General features: G+C 45.3%; 1 protein-coding gene across 1 annotated transcript; it reads left to right on the forward strand.

The window, feature by feature from the left end:
- The first annotated feature begins 3,058 nt into the window (after nucleotides 1–3,058).
- On the forward strand, nucleotides 3,059–8,836 carry LRATD2 (LRAT domain containing 2). Its single transcript, XM_047725940.1, has 2 exons — nucleotides 3,059–3,511; nucleotides 4,043–8,836. The coding sequence occupies exon 2, from the start codon at nucleotides 4,139–4,141 to the stop codon at nucleotides 5,075–5,077; it is 939 nt and encodes a 312-aa protein (XP_047581896.1). The 5' UTR covers nucleotides 3,059–3,511; nucleotides 4,043–4,138; the 3' UTR covers nucleotides 5,078–8,836.
- Nucleotides 8,837–19,778: the final 10,942 nt, after the last annotated feature.

Here is a 19,778-nt window from a genome sequence, read left to right on the forward strand (position 1 = left end):
TCATGGCTCTTGTCTCTCTAAGAAATTCTTCTTCATTGACTTCTTTGCCACTTGCCTCCTCCTATCAACATATAAATGCCATAAGAGAAAGGACTTTGTCCACTGTGTTCTTGTCTTTATCTCTGGAAGACACTAAAACCATCAAAACTCAAGTATTTGCCAAATCTTAAAGAATGTGTTTGTCTCTACCTAAAACAAAGTGGTTGTGAACACAAGCTTAAAGTCAAGGGGACCTGTGAGATCATCCCACTTGCCACCTGGCCTCTCTGAACTTCACAGACTAACAGAATCAAGAGCTCACTGGTAGTTGTCATTACTAATCTAGAGTTGTGTCACCCTCAGGAGTCCAACACCCCTGATGGCAGGCATTTTGGAATTCACTTGTGCCCACATGCCTTCAAACTTCCCCTAGGCACCCTCTACTTGCCCTTCTTTCGGGACATGTCATACCGTCCTAAGAAGTCTACTTATTTATCTGTCTCCTCCACTACACAGAGCCTCATGGGGACATGAATACCTATAAAACCTAGCATGCTGCCTGTTGAATTTGTAGAATGAATGTGTGGTATATACGACAAGTAGGTACCTAGTACATCTTCAAGAAATATGTTTTGAATCAAGCTCTCTCTAAAAAAGACATTTTAAATACATGAATTAAAGAATAATACCAGGTGATATTTGACCAAGGGCTGAATTACATACAATCAAGTGATACAAGGTGTAGGACAGAATTTGAATGGCCAACAGAGAGATCAGAGATAGCCAACACAGAGGTTCCCCAGGCCAGCCAAGGAACTAGGGTAGTTGAGGTGGGTAGGATGGGATGGGGTCCAGCTAGAGTACATCTCATCTCCAAGGCAACGGTTGCTTAGTTCTAGCTCCTTTTTTGCCATCACAGAATGTGGGCCTGATGAGCTTACATAGTTACCTTTTTCAAGTAAAGTTGGAAATCTAACATTGAGACTTCCCAAGGCTCCAGATTGTTGACAGCTAATTTAACTTTAAATTCATTAAACGATTATTTGAGATGAGCAAAGAATGTTTGAGAGCACTTATATAACCTCTGACCCATCAAGAGCCCCAGGTGACTGGACGGAGGTTGGGCCCTAATCAGGAATTAATGGAAGAAGCTATGCAGGAGGCAGGTTATCAATATGGCCCAGTATACTGCTAAAGCCTTCATCAAGCACTTACTGAGCACTTATTACCTACCAAGCATTGGGATATAAAAATGACTCAGAACCCGATTCCTCTGAGACTTTCAATTCAAGAAATGCTGTTGAGCCATGATCACATAACCGGAACGCAGCTCCTCAAGACAAGGGGACAGGCACCTAGACAAGTAGGTGTCGTTTCCTCCTCATTAGATCTTTGTCCCAGAGTGCTGGAAGCAAACTGTCCTACCTCCCTGTCCTTCTGTGGTTTCTCCCATCCCCAGCCACTGTACCCAGTACCAGCTGGGGCAAAGTGGCCTACTGCTACTGACCCCCCACAAAGGTTTCTCAAGCTAAGAGACATGGAATGACTCTCCATTCCCTCTGTAGGCCTAACCCCTCTCTGTAAAATGGGTACCTCCATGAGCTCACATGGTGGTGACACACAGCATTCAGGTAACAGCAGCACCTCAGAGCACGTGCCTGAGGCTGTTTAGAAAATATTTTAATTTCATCTGCACAGCAGGCACACAGAAGTCTCTTTTTTGGCCTAACTTATACTGTGATCTTGGACTTGCTGAAGGACTAACTTCTATCACAGCCCTGCCAATATTGATTGTTCGGGCTCAAAAGCACATAAGTAGATTGATTTTTTTTTTCTCTCAAACTAAAAAGGATCGCAGTAGTGTTAGTATATTCCTGTTTCCACTGTTTGGTATGCACACTGAATAAATAATAGTGTTACCTGGAAAAATTTAGTTAAAAGAAACAGTGACGGAAAACAGGGTAGAAGAGGTCTTAAGTTGCATTCTTAATTCCACTACAAATTAGTCTGGTGTTCCAGTGAATGCCTGGGCTCGTCTATTAACAACGCCCCACCCCCACTCCAATCTATTGTTTTTTAAAAGACAACACTATGGTAACCTGCCTCTTAGGTAAGGAACAAAACAAAGGGAAAAGCAAAACACACACAGGCAAATACAAAAAATGAAAAAGCAAAATCAGCTGGGTGGGAGCAAGTGTCCCCTTGTGGTGAGGTTAATAGGCAACACTCCTCTCCTGTCACTTCTTCTGTTAGTCAGCAAGGAAATACATCCACCAGAGGCCTCTGCAAATTTGTTCTTAATTTAAGGTCAATTAGACAATTCCTACATCCCCTATTCTCAAGAAAAACAATGAGAGCAAATGCTTCCTCTAACTACCAGATGACCTGGTAACTCTTGAAACAAGAGGTTATGAAATCTACTTTGTGCTAACTTCCAGGGACATGTAATAAAACAGAGCGCAGGGCTTGGAAGCAAGCCAGCAACTAAGACTTGGTTCTGTTTTATACTGTTTCCTTTCTGTGAACTTTTTCCCCCACCGGAAAGTTTCACAGCACTCATTCCAGAAACACCTCTAAACTGAAACGCTTCTCCAGCTGTCCCAGTAAAAAATTCTTTTCTGCGACCTTTGGTAAGAAATACATTCTAGGAAAGAAAAGAAAGGAGCGAACGTCTGTTTACTACCTAGTGACTATTCGTCTCTCTCCAGGTCTCGGGGGAAAAGAGGCGAAGGGGGAACAAAACAACGCCAAAACTCATTCCCTCTCTCATCTCTACACTGGCAGGGGGCGTATGCCTCCCAAAGTCTCTTTAAAGCCGTCAGCTCCGAAAAATACGAACTGAGCAAGCATCGAGGACCTCCCGGAGCAAGCCCTTGTTCTAAGAAGGCAAGCGGGATTCCCCGATGCGAGCGCAGACCCCAGCGATCAGGATATCAGGAAGCCCGCCCTTGATTACTTACCAGCAGGATTTAAATCAGCTCCGACGCGGGGGCGTGGTTTGGGCGGAGCTCCGCGGACCTGGTGGGCGGGGCGGGGCGGGGGCGGGGATCCCGGAGGCTCTGCGCCGTGTGGGAAAGACCTGGGCTCCGGGAGCAAGCGTCTGTCTCTTTAAATGCCAGGGGCTGCGCTCCCGCCCGGAGAGCCGGGAGCCGGATCTACAATCCCGTCCCTCCCGCTCCCGCGCTTGTTGCTCGCCGGGTCCGAGCGGGAGCTGCCGCCGCCGGGCAGCAAGGCTGCTTCCTTCTCCGCCTTCTCGAGCCCCACCTCCCCCGAGAGCAGGTTGAGGGAGAGCAGCAGCCCCAGCAGGAGGGAGGGGTGCGGTGTAAACAGGCATTGCTCCCCACCTTCAAGTCTTGGAGCGCTACGTAGCCGCGGGGGCAAGACATGCTTCGCTCCCCCCTGCCCAGCCCTGTTGCCACCGGCGCCGGGAGAGGAGGGATTGCGGATCCCACACCTGCAAACTCACCGTAGAAGTCTCTAGGTGCGGCTGGGGGGAGGGAGCCAATTCCCCAAGGCCGCCACCTCTCTGCGGGTGAGTTTTCGCAGGTAACCCGAACCTAAGGGCGGGCGAGCGCGCGGGGGAGGGGCGGGCGAGTCGGAAGGAGAAAGCGCCCCAGGTGAGCCAGGTAGGGCGGCTCACCTGCACCGGCCGAGCTGCGAGATCGCCGGTTTCCCCGAGGATGGAGGCTTGTGAGCCGTCTCGGGGGCTGTTAGGACCCTGGGGTGAAAGGAAGGTTAAGAGAAGGGGGATTGGAGTAAAGTTTCTCTTCTTTCCCCCTCCTGCCTGGGCTTGGCAGGTAGGGCGCCGGCGGAAGCGGTAGGAGCTGCTGATGCAATGGGCGTTTGCCCGGGCGAGGTGAAGTGCTGGGGGCGGGGTAGAGCTAGGGTTGCCCTGCCTCCTGTGACCGTGACCCTAGAGGTGGAGAAATGAGGGAAGGCTCACCGCATTCGAGCTTCCTTGTAAAATGGCTCCAGGTGCTTCGCTCCCAGCCCTTCCTCCTTTTATGAAATCCTTTTCATGGAGGGGCTCCTACATGGCTTCCTTGCTTTCCTCTCCCAACAGGTGGTCTCCGCCCCTGTCCGGGGACCCGTGCCAATGAACCTAGTGGTGGTTTCGCTTTCTCGCCTCTCGGCTGTGTGAACGTGTATCTGCTGCGTGATGGGTAACCAGGTGGAGAAACTGACCCACCTAAGTTATAAGGAAGTTCCCACGGCCGACCCCACCGGCGTGGACCGGGACGACGGGCCCCGCATCGGGGTCTCCTACATCTTCTCCAACGACGACGAGGACGTGGAGCCGCAGCCGCCGCCCCAGGGGCCGGATGGCGGCGGCGACGGCTTGCCCGACGGCGGGGACGGGCCACCACTGCCGCCACCGCAGCCCTACGACCCGCGACTGCACGAGGTGGAGTGTTCCGTGTTCTACCGCGACGAGTGCATCTACCAGAAGAGCTTCGCGCCGGGCTCCGCGGCGCTGAGCACCTACACGCCCGAGAACCTGCTCAACAAGTGCAGGCCTGGCGACCTGGTGGAGTTTGTGTCGCAGGCACAGTACCCGCACTGGGCTGTCTACGTGGGCAACTTCCAGGTGGTGCACTTGCACCGGCTGGAGGTGAGCAACAGCTTCCTGACGGACGCGAGCCAGGGCCGGCGCGGCCGCGTCGTGAACGACCTGTACCGCTACAAGCCTTTGAGCCCCGGCGCGGTGGTGCGCAACGCTCTGGCACACGTGGGCGCCAAGGAGCGCGAGCTGAGCTGGCGCAACTCGGAGAGCTTCGCCGCCTGGTGCCGCTACGGCAAGCGCGAGTTCAAGATTGGCGGCGAGCTGCGCATCGGCAAGCAGCCCTACCGGCTGCAGATCCAGCTCTCGGCGCAGCGCAGCCACACGCTAGAGTTCCAGAGCCTGGAGGACCTGATCATGGAGAAGCGGCGCAACGACCAGATCGGGCGCGCCGCGGTGCTGCAAGAGCTCGCCACGCACCTGCATCCGGCCGAGCCTGACGAGGGCGACAGCGACGCGGCGCGGACTACCCCGCCTCCGGGGCGCCCCCCGGCGCCGGGACGGGAGGATGAGGCCCGGGAGGCGGCGGTGCACTGAGGGGCGAGCTGAATGCGGAGTCTTGAGAGGGAGCCTTTCGGACCAGCCGCCGCTCCCCCTTGCCTCCTCTCACTCCGTCCTTCAGTACCTTCCAGGCCCCATCTGGGCTCCTGGGCCATTTGGAAAAAAGGAGAGTCGGCGAAATGTGCAGCCAGCTGTGGCTTGAGCTTGTTACCCTGGACAGAGGAATAAGGGGGAGCAGGTAGGAGCACTGGGGCCGGGGGTGGGTGGGACTTCTTGCCTGTCCTCTGGATCTGTCCTCCTTTCTGACGTGGGCCAAATGGTGGACTTGCCTGACATTTAATTTTTCCTGTACCTGGGTCCAAAATCGACCCTCCTTGGGCTCTCGGGGGTGGAGGAAAGTTCAGAGTACCAGTGCCCGCCATTGCCTCCTCCCTGCTTCCTCTCCTCCCCTGGGCCTGGAGGGGGCTCTGTACTGAGGCCTGGGAGGGTTTGTGGCTGCGCCCTGCCAAGCACCGACAGCCGCAGATCCGCTACCTCCACCCCCCAGGGGTGTGTGTGGGATGTGGGAGGCCCGGGTGATTTACTGTGGCGGATTGCTGGGGTGTAAGACTGGAGAGACCAGGCCCGGGTCTGGGAGCAGCAGACCACAACGCAGCAGCCCCCTGTGAGGTGTAATAAATAGTTGGGTAAACTTGGGCTACAAAACAAAGACTTTGCTACCTCCCCCTCGCCCCCCACCCCCGGGTAATTCATCTTCTGGAGCTGGCTTCTGGCGGAGTCTCCTGCTCCCTCCTGTTCCAGCCACCACTTCCCAGGTTTCAAGTAAATCATTGTCATGGGCCAGCTAGGGGAAGGATTCAATTATGATTCTGTTTTGCCGCCTTTGTTTCTGGCCTGCTTTGGTGTAGGCACTTGGATCCCTGTTGTTATCAAAGGAGGGAATGGCCCTTTGTGTCTCTGATCTAATTAAACCTGCTGGGCTGTGTTCATCCGCAGGTCACACGGGGTTGGCTCCTGCCACCCCATAAAGTATTCACTGCAGAAGCAGCCAGATGGAATTGCCCTGGCAGAAATTAGTTAATTTCTCACCCATCACCTAACCCCCTTCCTGAACAGTGAAGGTAACCTTTTGTAAACTATAGGGCCTCTAATTTTCTTTTCTTTTCTTTTTTTTTGGGGGGGGGGGCTCCTCTCGGTCCCATCCCCCTCACTCACTTTTTTTCTGCGGGTGATAAAATCTTAGGCTTGAGGTCTATTCAGTGATAAGGTGTTTGTTTTGCTAGCCACACCTCATGCAATTTAAATCCAGACACTAAGTCTTGTTACACTGCAGCAGTCTCTTTGTTTCTTGGAGAACACCCCCGCCCCCACCTTCGGAGTGATTTTGCAATTAAGAGGGGTAAGAGCCATCACAAATTAAATGCCACCTGGTAGAGTCAGCACCGAATCTGGTGACAGTCCTGAGGCACAGGTTGGTGGTTGTGAGATCTGACGCAGCAGGCTGGCCTGTACTCTTTGGGTCTGCCGCTGATCTTGCTTCCTGTACTGTGGGGCTTCTAGAAATTTTTACAGCCCATCTCTTGTCTTCAGGCGAGCACTTGGTTGATGTGTGTCCTTGATTTCACAGTGCTGCTTTGCTGCAGATTGACATTGCTAATTCCGTCCCAAAAGTTGCGTGAAGTTTTCCTTTCTTTTGGGAGTCATTTTAGATGACACTGAGCAAGTCCTTTTTTGAAGAAATTCTTAAAGTTGGAATGGAATCCTATTTTGAGTTGTCCTATATTGCTGTGGACATCCTTGGGCCTTTTCCGTGGGGATTTCTAACTCATGCAACAAGACTTGAAGGATTTCCTTGTATACTTTTTTCAAACTTGGAAGTTGATGCCATAATTTTTAAAAGCCTAGACCGTCGTAGCACCTCAGTAGGAAATAATTTCATTTTAGGGGCATTAGCTATGTTCCCTGTTCTCACAAGTATCACCAAGCAGGTCCTGTCCCTTTGCTAAAGATGAACCACTCTCAGCCCTAGTCTGGGACTTTGGAGAGATGTCTGTCACCTGTGCGAAATGTAGATGTAGTTTTCATGTGTAATAAGCTCTCAGCTTCATGTTTATATTCTCTTGTTCATGGAAAAGCCAATCGAGGTAAAAGACATTGAGGAGAGCCTCAGATATCCAACAGATTTGGGTTTCATTTTGTTTTGTTTTGTTCGTTTAACATGGTAGTTGAAAGACCAGTGTGCAGACAGCGAGAGGGGAGAAGAATGACGGTCCAGCAGCTCTGGGCTGGCTAACCAGCTTAGCTCTCCGTCTCCCTATCTCTGGTGGCCTCCTTTGCCCTCAATTAAAAAGTGAATGTCCTTGGTCACACGGAGATACCCCAGTGACTGTCTTGTTACAAAGGAACTGCTCCTTGTGGGAAGTCTCCACTTGAAGGAAGAACTCTTAATCCACACCAATAGTAGTAGTCTGCCTCTAGAGAAGAGGTTTCTGAAAATGAACTAGAAGAGGAAATCCTCCCACTCCAGAGACTGCTTTCCCAATTCATGCAAGTATTTTTACTGGCTACCGGAGGTGTGAAGTACTTAATACGAAGAATGATTCCATTGGAAGTTGTCTTAGGGCTCTCTGAGGCTCTAACGTGAATCGACAGCCAACAACGGAGGCTTCAAGAAAGGGGAAGCCGTCAGTGCAGCTCTTTCCTCAAGGTGGCAGTGTTGCGGATAAGTGAGTTTTCAATGTCCAGGCTACGGCTACATCTGGCACTTTAAAAAATATATATATATATATTTAATAATTTTTGTTTCTCCTTGGGAATAAGACTTTAGAACTATTTTGTACTGTGAATTATGTATGTTCTTTGAAAGAAAAATTGATTCTAACGTTCTTCAGAAGCTGTGGCAGGGATAAGCAAGACCCCGGACTGGAACACCTACTAAACGTAATGAAACAAATTCTATTTTCTTACTTGAGCAAATATTTTATTGAGACTGCTTATGTATGTCAAAGGAGCCTGCAACATCAGCTACACAACTTTTTGTATCGAAAAGAACTCGTACTTTTTGTAGCTTTTATTCCACATGTAATTTAAAATGACTTTAGCACTAAAATGCCTATAGAAGAAGACTTGACACCAGACCTTTAAGGAAATTTTTAGTTTTTATGAAAAATAACACTTCAGTGGTTAACCTTCTCGTGTCTTTGGTGCTTCTGGCCCTAAGAGCAGCACTAGACAACACGACAACCACATGGAAACATATTTTTGAAAGCAAAACTTTAATTTTATACGACATATGCTACAGAGAGTGAAGAAAAATTAATGACTAACCATTTTCTATTTTTTTTCTTAACAAAATGGAATCCACTGTGTCGAAGACTCTTGATATTAACGTGATTGTCTAACCATTTTTTAAAAATAAATTAGAATAAAATCTATAATCACAGTCTTCAAATGGTTTTGTTTGGGAAGTTACATTTGTGAATTTTTTTTTTTTTTTTAAATCATGGTAACTATAAACTTGACTGGTTCATTCAGATGTTCACTATGTTTTGTTCTTAGCTGTAATTTTTGTGACCCATGGAGAATTACATTGACTAACATGGTAAATTCTATGTATATTTTATTTTCTAATGAATTGTGTAAACTGTATTTTTGTTGAAGAATGTATGTTAAATCAATGTTACATTTTCATACCACTTCTTGAGAAGGAGGTTCTGGATTTGAAATTGTATCATTTCCTTCAAAATGAAGGGCAGTGTTTAGTTAAATAAAAGATTGATGACATCTTTTGAACCAGTTCCTCTTCACTGTCTTATTAAAATAAAATCTGTCAAGTCTTCTAACGCTCTAAAGGTTTCCAATAAACCATCTCTTAGTGTTAACTGAATTTATATTTTTTTCCACTTGTATACCTCTTTCTGCCATATGTGGTTCAACAATTTCTGAGAATATTAGTGGGTCGTCTCATCTTTCTTTACATTGCTCAGTAAACATTTTGAAGAATTCATATAGTGACAAAGCCCTCCCTGCATTGGCTCTGTAAGAATTAATCACCCATTGCTCCTAGGCTCTCAATGTTCATGAAAAATGTCTCATAAACATAAATTTTCAGTACACATTGATTTTCAGAAGCAATGCAAACATTGCTGATCGCCACACTCCCATGTTGGGAGTCTACGCTGGGATGTTTTGATACTAAGATCTTGCATCTTGGGTGATTTCAGTTTTAGACAAAGGGAATGTACTCACTGGGTAATTGAATTACAGAAAGCGGACAAACGTGACCACATGGCACTGTTGGCATAGCAAGGGAGGCAGGTGCCAGCAGTGGGTAGAGGAGCAGATGTGGCATCTGGGACTGGTGTGGGAGGCCACCAGCACTCCTTTGGCCAGCTCCTGAAGCCACTGCCCTAGTCATGTGTGGGTCAAAAGCCCAGACTTTGTCAACAGGCTCTTACAGACTTTTAGGTAGGAAAAACCGGGAATGCCGAAGGTGTTTGGGAACTCAGCAACAGGGAGGCCATTTATCCCTAGAATGGGAGTCCTTAATTTATCATGGATGTCCTTGCACAAGAAAGTAAAGGGAGGGGAGACTTATACAGAATGTGCTTTTATTCTTGGGTGATCTTGGTGTAGGCTTCTGTTCCAATTTTTTCTAAGTGGACCGAGCTAATGTAAGAAAATGACATGTTCAGAAGCGTTTAAAAGGACTTCCAAAATGAACAGACCCAGAATACATGCAGAAGGGCTTTTATTTCCTTTTACTGAATTAACTGGGGAAACTGCTTATTGAACAAATATAGCCATTTTATCTGCAGAGTAGATGGAAGAATGATTGGTGTGCACTTGCAATCACAAGATACTACTAGGTATTTATGGTATTTATGAAGAGTCTGGGGACGCTGAACTCTAGCCCAGGTACTAGAACATACAGAGATTACAAGCAAACACAGCAATGGTTTTAGGATGGAACGGAGAGCAAGTGAGTGACCTTGTCCTGCCCTCTCCCAGAACTCCATTGCCAACCAGTTTATGAAGTAGGGTGTGAATTCAGGCCTTTACCTGATGGCAATTGATGGAAGTGGCACAGGTCAGGCTGGGTGGAAGTAGAGGGAAAACAGCCCAACTCTGGCAGCCTTCGTGCTATGGTCTTGAAGTCATGATGGCAGAAGGCATTATTTTGTTCAATTGGCCAACACAGGCCACTGCTAGAATACAGACTTTGGTGCTTTGTGAAGGTGGCCATCAGTGACTCAAAAGATGAGCTTTGCTACTTTTTTTGGGGAAATTTACACAACAATGCACTTAACCTTCAAGGTTTGATGACCTTGATAGTGTGTTCATTGAGTAACCTCATAACAGGATTCTCAGTGGTTAGGCTAAACTGAAGGTAGAGAGTCTGACCCAGGCACAAAGACTGAATAGTGGTAAGTCTGGACAGTTAGACCCACTGGGTTTCTCTTCTCTGGGCGCCACTTACTCAAGCTGCTAACCTTGGGAGAAGTTAAACACTTCCTTGCAAGCTTTATTTTATCTTCTGTACAGTGTGATTTGTGACATAGGTCAAATTCACTGAACTCTGAATTTCAGTTGTACTTGCAAAATAATATATAATGTATATAATGATATAATCAGACTAAAATAATATCTACTTCAAATGGTTGTTGGGAGCACAAAATGAAACAATGCACTTAGAGCTCAGATCAATAGCTCTTATGACTGACGAGAGGAAATCTAGGATATTATAGGTATTCAAAAGCCTTATTCAAAATGGAAGTTTCTCTCTGGGAGAGAGAGGTCTTCCCTTTAGTTCTGGAGTACTTCTTAGCTACAAGAAACTGGTAAGATAGAGATAACTCTAGTTAATATTTCAGTTGTAGAGGGTTTGAAATGTTTCTTGGGCTTTGATCTTTAGTAGATGATCCCTTTAACTTGTTTGTACATTTTATTCAACAAATATATCCTAAGAACTTTTAAGGTACTAGGTGCTAGAGAGCCAAGGGGGAATTAGAAGTGGTAGATAATATTAACACTGATGAGATCACCTTCTCGCCCCTGTTCAATGTTAATCATCACAATGGCCTTTCTGGACAACTGCTGATAGCTTCGTTTTATAGTTGAGGATAAAGATTCAGAGAAATGAAGCCATTTGTCTCTGGTCACGTAGCTAATAAGGCACAGCCTCGGGCCTGGAATGGGAATGCTGGTCTCCAAAGCCCCAGGCTAGGATTCCTCCATGAGGAGGTCATCTGGCCTCTCCCACACTTTGGCTGTCCCTCCTTCTCCATACCCAGGGAGAATACAGAGAATACAGAGTAACGCTTGAGCCAAGAACGGCAGAAAGAGGAAAAGTAACTCCCTATTAAGAGTGACAGTAACAAGCCCTGGGGTGAATGCTGACCATCCCCTAATTAACCTCCACCTTTCCATGGCTGAGCATTGCAACAATCCCTACTCCAACTATCCCTCTTCTGTCTGCGCTTTCTTGACTCCCTTTCCCTCTTCGGGCCGAGTTCAGGTCACAGGGTCCTACTTAAAATCTCGCTCCAGCCCCTGACCTGCTGTGTGACATTGGGCAAGATTGTAACTTCTTTAAGCTACCATGGCTTACCTAAAAATTGGGGCTACTAGGACTCTCTAGTCCATAGGGCTATTCATTGAGAGTATGTACACCAAGTGCATCGCGGACCACTTAGGTGTGGTGTGGGGGCCATATTGGCTCTGCCACAAATGTGTGGCGACAAATATGACATATGATCTTGAGCAAGTCCCTTTACCAGCTAGGACCCATTTCTGTGTGTGACCTACCCAACTCTAGTAGGAATCTGTGACAAGATTCCAAGTGCAACTTTATCTTTTGAGATCGTTCTAGAAGTTGCTAGTTGCTATACTTAATTATAACCAATTAATACTAATTGCACTTATTCTTTGGCTACAGCCTTAATATGTAGAAAAATTAATATGTAAATGTAAAAAAGTAATAAGATGACTGAATTTCAGGGAGAGCTTTTAGTGTGAAGTGTTAGGACTATACACAAAAAAGAATGAGAGACTGGACTCTGGAAATCAAACGGGGTTTCAGAGGTTTCAGAGTTGGGATGGGTGAGCCTGGTGATGGGTATCAAGGAAGGCACGGATTGCATGGAGCACTGAGTGTTATATGCAAACAATGAATCATGGAACACTGCATCAGAAACTAATGATGTACTGTATGATGATTAATGTAACAGTAAAAAAATTTTTTTTTTAAAGTAAGGACTATTCACACAAAAGAATATTTTGAACTGACACATTTTGTCACAATCTTTAATATTAGAAACCAAATCTGGGCCATGGATGAGGAAAAAGGTGACGATAAGGGTAAATAAATCTGTATCTCCTTTGGAAATGGTATTTCCTCTGGAAAAAGTATTTTGTTGTTGTTCTGTTTTTAATTGTTTAATTTTGTTTTTTGAACACTGATTTTCTTTCTTTTCTTTTTTTTGGTGGGGGCACATTAGGGTACATTCCTCCTTGCTACCCACCTGTACTTTGGCCAATACATCAAAAGCCATGGAGAGAATTCTCTTGTATCTCAATGGATATGCATGATTTATTCTACTTTATTCTAATGGGGTCTATTTCTTTATATATTTCAGTAAGAGCAAGGTTGTTCATAAAGTCATAAAGCATCAAATGGTGGCAGTTCTTGGTGCTGACATCTATTATAGTACTTTAAAAAAAAAAAAGGTAATAGACTTTATTTTTTAGAGCAGTTTTAAGTTCACGGCAAAATTGAGTGAAAAGCACAGAGTTCCCACATTCCCCCTCTCCCAGCCACACGGCCTCCCCCAGGGTCAGCATGCCTGTCACTGTGGCACATTGTTACGAGGGCTGAACCAACACTGACACATCATTATCAACCACAGTGACAATAGGTTTCATGCTTTTGTTGGGCCTTCTATCCTTTTGAAAAATGTATCCACCATGATAGGACACAAGACACATGTCTTCATGTCTTTCTCTCCCAAGCGAGGAACTGAACTGCTTTCAGCTGTTCTTCTCAAAACTTGAGAGGTACGTCTCTGCAGGGCCCTTCTGTTATCTTTGCCATTCCAAACCATGTGTCTGGCTAGAATTGTGTTCGTTCATTCTTTACGTATGTATTGACGCCGAACAGACAACGTGCTACCCACTGGGCTAGAAAGAGGAATCCTGGTGGTCCCTGTGCTCCAGGGGCCCACCCACATTCTGCTGAGCAAGACAGACAGGCACACAGTAAGTGCAAGACCTGTGATGAAAATGTGTTGATGGAGAACTGGCAGGCTCCAGGCATCATGGTAGCACCGCCGAGGGTTGTATGTGGGGATGGAGAAGGGTCTGGAGTAGCCTTCCCAGGCAAAGTTAAGCAGGAAGGAGGAGGTGTTATCAGAGAAAGATGCTAACATAATCCTGCTTCCAACTCATCAACCCTTTATTTTGGGAGCAAAACACACATCTGTCTCTGTATGTGGCTGGGGAGGGGGAGGAGGGACGTGAGAACAACTACTATAAATTGCTTAGTAATTCCTTTTTCTGATTTTCGTAGTGCTGGTACAGATCTCAGCCAACGAGGGCACATTATCGAAAACTCTGAAAGGATAATTTGACTGCATTAAAAGTGTTCTGTTCTCTTTAGCACCATCATCCAGCTGACTTCAGGCATAGCCAAGCAGCTCTGATACAGTTGGGATTGAGGCTGCTGCCTGTGTGTTTGCAGGAACCGAGAAGCACTGTGGAAAGCATTGCCTGGCATGGGAGTCGGGCCTGGGTTGTCAGCCCTGCGGCTCCCATTCTGCGCCTCTGGGCCAGATGCCCTCGCCTGGCTTGCGAGGCCGTCATATATTCATTTGTAAAGTGGGAATGATGTGTCACCCACCATGCAGGGTTTTGGAGTTGACGATAACACATAAATCACTCAGAAGTAGTCCTGGCAGGAAGTTACATGCTCAGGGATCGCTTGCCATGACTAGCCATTTTCCCTTTTCCCTTTTTACCCTGTGTTCAGGGTGTTCACCAAAATCTCTCAGGTGAATGGCAGATTGGAGCAGGTTAAGCCAAAGAAACGTAACTAGAGTCAAGACGGCCAGAGATGATGTGACATTTGGTTTTGTAATGGTTAAAACTCTCTGGCTCCAGGTGTTTGGAGAAAAATCATAAATATATGTGTGTGTGTGCGCGTGCGCGTGCGCGTGCACATGCGCGCGCACACACACACACACACACACACACACACACACACAAGCCAGGTGCATCATTTCATCTGAATCGTTAGTTTTCTCCCCAACCTGACGACCTGGGAGGTGAAGCCCAGGCATTGATATCATCTTAAAGGTGTAACTATTTTATTCCTTCCTGGTTAGTGTCTCTCTCTCCCTGCCCTTTCAGCCTATGAATATTTTTTATTAACATAATTTTATTACTTCTTTCTTACAGCTCAAAAATAATATGTGCTTAAAAGAAGTTCAAATACCAATGTATATAAAGTAAAAGAAAGGACATTTTCCATTGCCTTCTTTCACCTTGTTTCACCTGTAACCAAGGGCTATCAATACTACGTGTGCCATGTGTTCCTTCTAGAATTTTTTCTATGAACATTCAGACGTGGTCAGCTGCATGTATTTTTCCCCGTGTTTTTTAATTATGTGACCCATAATACTGTGACACTCCTTTTTTAACTCATTAATAAATCCAGACCTTTTTCATATTATTACAGAAAGTGTCTAGAACATTCTTTTTAAACAGCTGTTTAGTATTTCATAGGAAAAAGCTTCTGTTTCTTATTTATGCATTTTTTATTGATGATCATTTCAACTATATCCAATTTTTCTTAACTATAAATGATACCACAGACATTTTTGTTATACTTGTTCTTGGCATGTATGGGAATATTTCTGAAGGACGTAATCACTGAAGTGAAATTTCTGGATTAATGGTTATGCAAAACTTAGATTTTTTAATTTTTAATTTTTTGTGGCATAGCGTGACAGAAAAGGGAGAGAAAGAGAATCTCAAGCAGGCTCTATGCCCAGTGCAGAGCCCCATGCAGGGCTCAGTCTCATGACCCTGAGATCATGACCTGAGCTGAAATGAGAGTTGGACGCTTAGCGGACTGAGCCACTCAGGCACCCCTGCAAAATTTAGATTTTGATAGGAGCGACCCTATGACCCTGTATAAAAGATTGTGCCAATTACCGTAAAGCTGTATGAAAATATTTGCTTCCTTATAGGTGAAAAATAGCACATTGTTGTTTGAGTTTCTATGAGAGTTTTATTTTTTATGACCTGAGCTAGTCTAATTGGTATCTCTAAGAATTCAAATCAGTGGCCTACTAGTTTTATTCTATTCCAAGCATTCTAATTCTCTCCAAAGCACTTGGGTCAGCCTGGGGAATTCTTGAGTCTAATCCGTGAACTTGAGCAAACAGTAGAAAGGTAACAGTAGCAAGTATCCAAAATTATCCTTCTTTTAAAAGTGTTCATCAGAGTGCGCGGCATGTGATTTATACCCTTTAGTGGTTTCCAGTGGTGCTTAGCTTGAGATCTAAGTTCTTTGCTGTGGCCTGCTGGCCTGCACGATCTGGCCTCTGCTTATGCTGCCAACTTCATTTCTTATCACTCCCTCTTACAGTGAAAGTCCAGCCTCACACGCCTATATTTTTTTTCCTAAATACACCAAGGTTTTTCTTCTTGCTTTAGAGCACCATTTTCAGACACTCTGGCTACTGATCTACAACAGAAATGAACTGTGTATCACAACTAAATGCCTACATATGTTTATGTGTATATATGTATGTATGTGGGTATACATTGATACCTGAAACTAAATTTTACCGAACAATTCCTAACTGTACTGTGATACCATGTAGCAAGATGATGTCGAATCATGGCCCCTCACAGTGATCTGAACCCTAATGTTTTCTGACCAGTCAAAATCCTAAGATTGAGGATTCACCAGTAAGGGGAGAAAATATCTAGAGCCTCATAGTCTCATCACTTTACAGTTCACTTTGGACAAATTTTTCATTTTAATGCCTGTGACTTCCTCAGCCTTTCCTTTGGAAATGCCCATGTTCACCACGTGTTTGTAGTTTCCACGGCCCTGGGCTAGGCATGAAGGGGAGATGTGAATTGTATTCAGAGGCACATACAATGCTTCAGTAGTCTTGTTGGAAGAATCAGACTCAAGAATCAGAAAACACCTGAAAGCAGTAAAGATAGAATGAGACATTCAACTGTGAGATGTAGTTAGGGACAAGAGTTCATCAACTCTTTCCAGCAATGACAACAGTAATTTAATGTGTTGGTAACGTTACTCATTGTCAAACCGTGTTTCACGGGTATTGAATTAAATCTCCGCGCCTTCTTCTTAATATATTGTTACCATTCTCCTTGAATTACCATTCTTCCTTTGAGAAAAGGAAATAAAATGTTTACTGAGGACATACTATATCCCAAACCGCATGGTTGGAACCTTACAAATGGTATTTCATTTCATCTCCAGCAGAAGCTGGGAGGTTGCCACTGTGATTCTCACTTCAATATGAAGTCATGATCCATCCAAGATTGCTGAGCAGTGAAATGGGCCAAACAAGATCCAACTCATGGTCATGTGACTCCCGGCGGATGCGCTTCCAAATGCATGGCAGGTGCGCCCAGTGGTCACACTTGCTCTCATTTGCAGGCATTTCCAAGTCACACAATGACAAAAGCTTCTCTTCAGATTTTCACCTACATCTTCTTCAGTGGCCCCTGGCACCCCGAAAACTGAGTCAATGAAGGCAAGCACCTGGACAGTCCAACTGAGAGATGACCAAGAGCCAAAGGAAGATGAAGCCCCAAGGGCAAAGGGCTGTGATTTTTTTTTTTTTTTTTTTTTACTTAAACTTATTATTTGGGCTTAATTTCAGTTGCTTGAATAAGCACAGTGCAGTAGAACCTCTGTCTACCCTTGGTGCAGATTTACCTTTTGTCAATGTTTTATTCCTTGGTGCAGATTTACCTTTTGTCAATCTTTTATTCCATTTGCAAAGTGCAGGTGGGATACCTGTTTTAATGTCATTCTTGTCCATGGACTGTGTCTAGCAGGTTTGTTATTTCCCTCTTGAAGTGTCCTCCAGCCCAGCTCTCTTACTCGTCCTTTCTCCCCATGTTCCCAACTTCAGTTTTGCACCCTTGCCCAGGACATCCCCCATTCTCCCCTTGCAGGTAGGAGGCTGGCTTTGCCAGGGGTCCGTGTGAATTCAGATCACTGGTCTTCCACCGACTCACCATTGTAACTTTCAGAGAGGCATTTTCCTCATTGAAAGAATGGGCCTGGGTAGCACCTTCTGGGGTCATCATGAAGATTATGTGGAATCAATTGAGAGAAAAAAGTTCAGCCAGAGTATGAAGCAAAGAGTAAATTCCTCTAGAAATGCAGACTTGCCTTGCAAAGGACCCCTATTCATCCTGTAGCCATTGGAACAGCCCGTAGCAGAAGTTAAAATCTCGAACACTTCCATAGAAGTTGGTAAGTAGCTGCTTCCCCAAAACCCACCCCTCACCACCACAGCACCCCCACCTTCCTGGACACCTGGCCATGACCCTGGGACCCTCATAATATCCCCACAGACTAATAGGTACATGCCTGCAGAGCTGAGGCCTCCAGCACTCCGATGGGCTGATGACTGGTGAAAAATGTTAATATCTCTGCAGAATATTAGGTTAAGTGCCTATAAATACTATCACCCCCATTTACAAATGACGAAGGAAGTTGAGAGATGGAGGGAGCAACTTTGTCCAATGTCACACAACCGATTATGACTTAAATCCGAGACTATTTAATTTCCAAAGCTTTGCCCAGTCCCCGAGAAACAGAGTACCTGTCCCCCACCACCTGTGACCTTGGGCAGTGGACTTCGTCTCCTAGAGGGGGAACAGAATGAAAATGATCCTTCCGGCTTCCCTACCACTCCAGGCACGGAAAAAGTGCCCATCTACAGAAGTTTTCCTTGTCTTTTTGTTCACCACAATAATCAAGTTTTAAGCCAGGGATCAAACTCAGCTTGTTAATTATTCACAGAGTTGATAATTCTGCTCTGCTCTTGAAACTGCTGAACCGGTGGGGACGAGCCAGAACCACAAAGCTAGTAAAACTGGCTTTTTGAAAATAACTCATTGAGTTAGATCATAGGAATATTTTTAGAGAAAGGATATGAGCCAATGAAAGTAAAGACACAATGAAAGGAACATGGCCTTTGGAGCTAGAGAGACTCTCCAATGAGCTGTGTGCTATTGGGCCAGTTATATATAAGTAATCTGTGTTTCATCATTGGGGAAATGAGAATAAGTACCTTGAAGACTTACTCTGAGTAGATACAATGGGTGCACAGCACTGAACTCAGTGCCTTGCACCAAGAGTGAGTCAAGGTATTTACTAACTTGGACCACAAGGACCCAAAGAAACCAGAGTCATAGAGAATCAGCTACCCAGAGGCTCAGAGGTCCCCAGCAGGCAAGGAGTTAATACTTCCTTATTGGATCATAGGGGTCAAGGAGGTTATATATCCACCAGAATGTCAGTCTTTGAGCTGCTATACTTGAATCTCCTGGCTGAGGAACAGCCCTGCCTGGCAGGAGAAGAAAGTGCTCAGCCACCATTCAGTCTACCTTCATTACACGAGAAAGACAGAAGGAGGAGAGTTAATTTTGGGATTGGTTTGCGTCCAATGGTACCCAAAGTGTAAAGAGCAGAGGGAAGACCTTCTCCCTCATACTCCCCAGAAATAAGTTAATAGCAGATTCTTATATCTTTTTCCAGATATTAACCAATTAGCCTTCCTTCCTTTCATATAAATGGAATCATAATAGAGTAATGGCTAATATTTATCATGTGCTTGCTATGTGCCTGGGAAGATTATCAGTATCTTGTCTGGACTGTATGCCATGTAACCCTCTGTGAATAGGTACTGCTTTTACTTTCATAGTTTAGATGGGAAAACTAAGAGGCCCAGAGGGGTTAAATCACTTCCCTAAAGTCATACGACAGATAGGCACAGGAAAAGAACCCAGGAAGTCAACATAAATCTCTCTTACTCTATTTGATGCCTAAATAGTATCTCTTTATAGGACTGAATCCCAGTTTATTTAACTTACTGTTGGATATTGAGCTTGCCCACATCTGCTCTAACAATCACAGCTACATCACCCAACTTTGTATATTTATCTTTGAAGTTTGAACTTTAATTTGATGTCTGCTTTGTGCCAGGCACTCCAGGACACTCTTTAATGTATTGTCATTTAGTGGTCAGACATACTCCATGACATCAGGAATCGTTCCTTATGCAAGTAAGGATACTGAGTCTCCGAGCAGTTAAGTGACTTTCCCAAGGTTGCAGAGTTCATGATTAGCAAAAGGGGGAGTTGAACTCAGGCCCTCTGAGTCCAGGGCCTATAACAGCAGTGATGTTATGGAACATACACAGTTGTGTGTGAAAATGCCCATGAGGAAATTACATGTCTATAAGAACCTTCTCCTTTTAATACCATTATTCTTTTATATTTTTTCTTGTTTTACTATTTCACTGAGACTCCATTTTCATACCCATAAAGCAGAGATAATAAAACCTACTGCTATGAACTGAATTGTGTTCCCCAAAATTCATATGTTGAAGACCTAAACCCCAATGTGATGGTATCTGGAGGGTGGGCCTTTGAGGGGTAATTAGGTTTAAATGAG

Source organism: Lutra lutra, chromosome 4 (genome assembly GCF_902655055.1).
Source record: "Lutra lutra chromosome 4, mLutLut1.2, whole genome shotgun sequence".
Taxonomy (NCBI): Eukaryota; Metazoa; Chordata; class Mammalia; order Carnivora; family Mustelidae; genus Lutra; species Lutra lutra.

Coding starts and splice junctions, on each gene's coding strand:
- LRATD2 (XM_047725940.1), top strand. CDS start 4,139: ATGGGTAACCAGGTGGAGAAACTGACCCACCTAAGTTATAAGGAAGTT.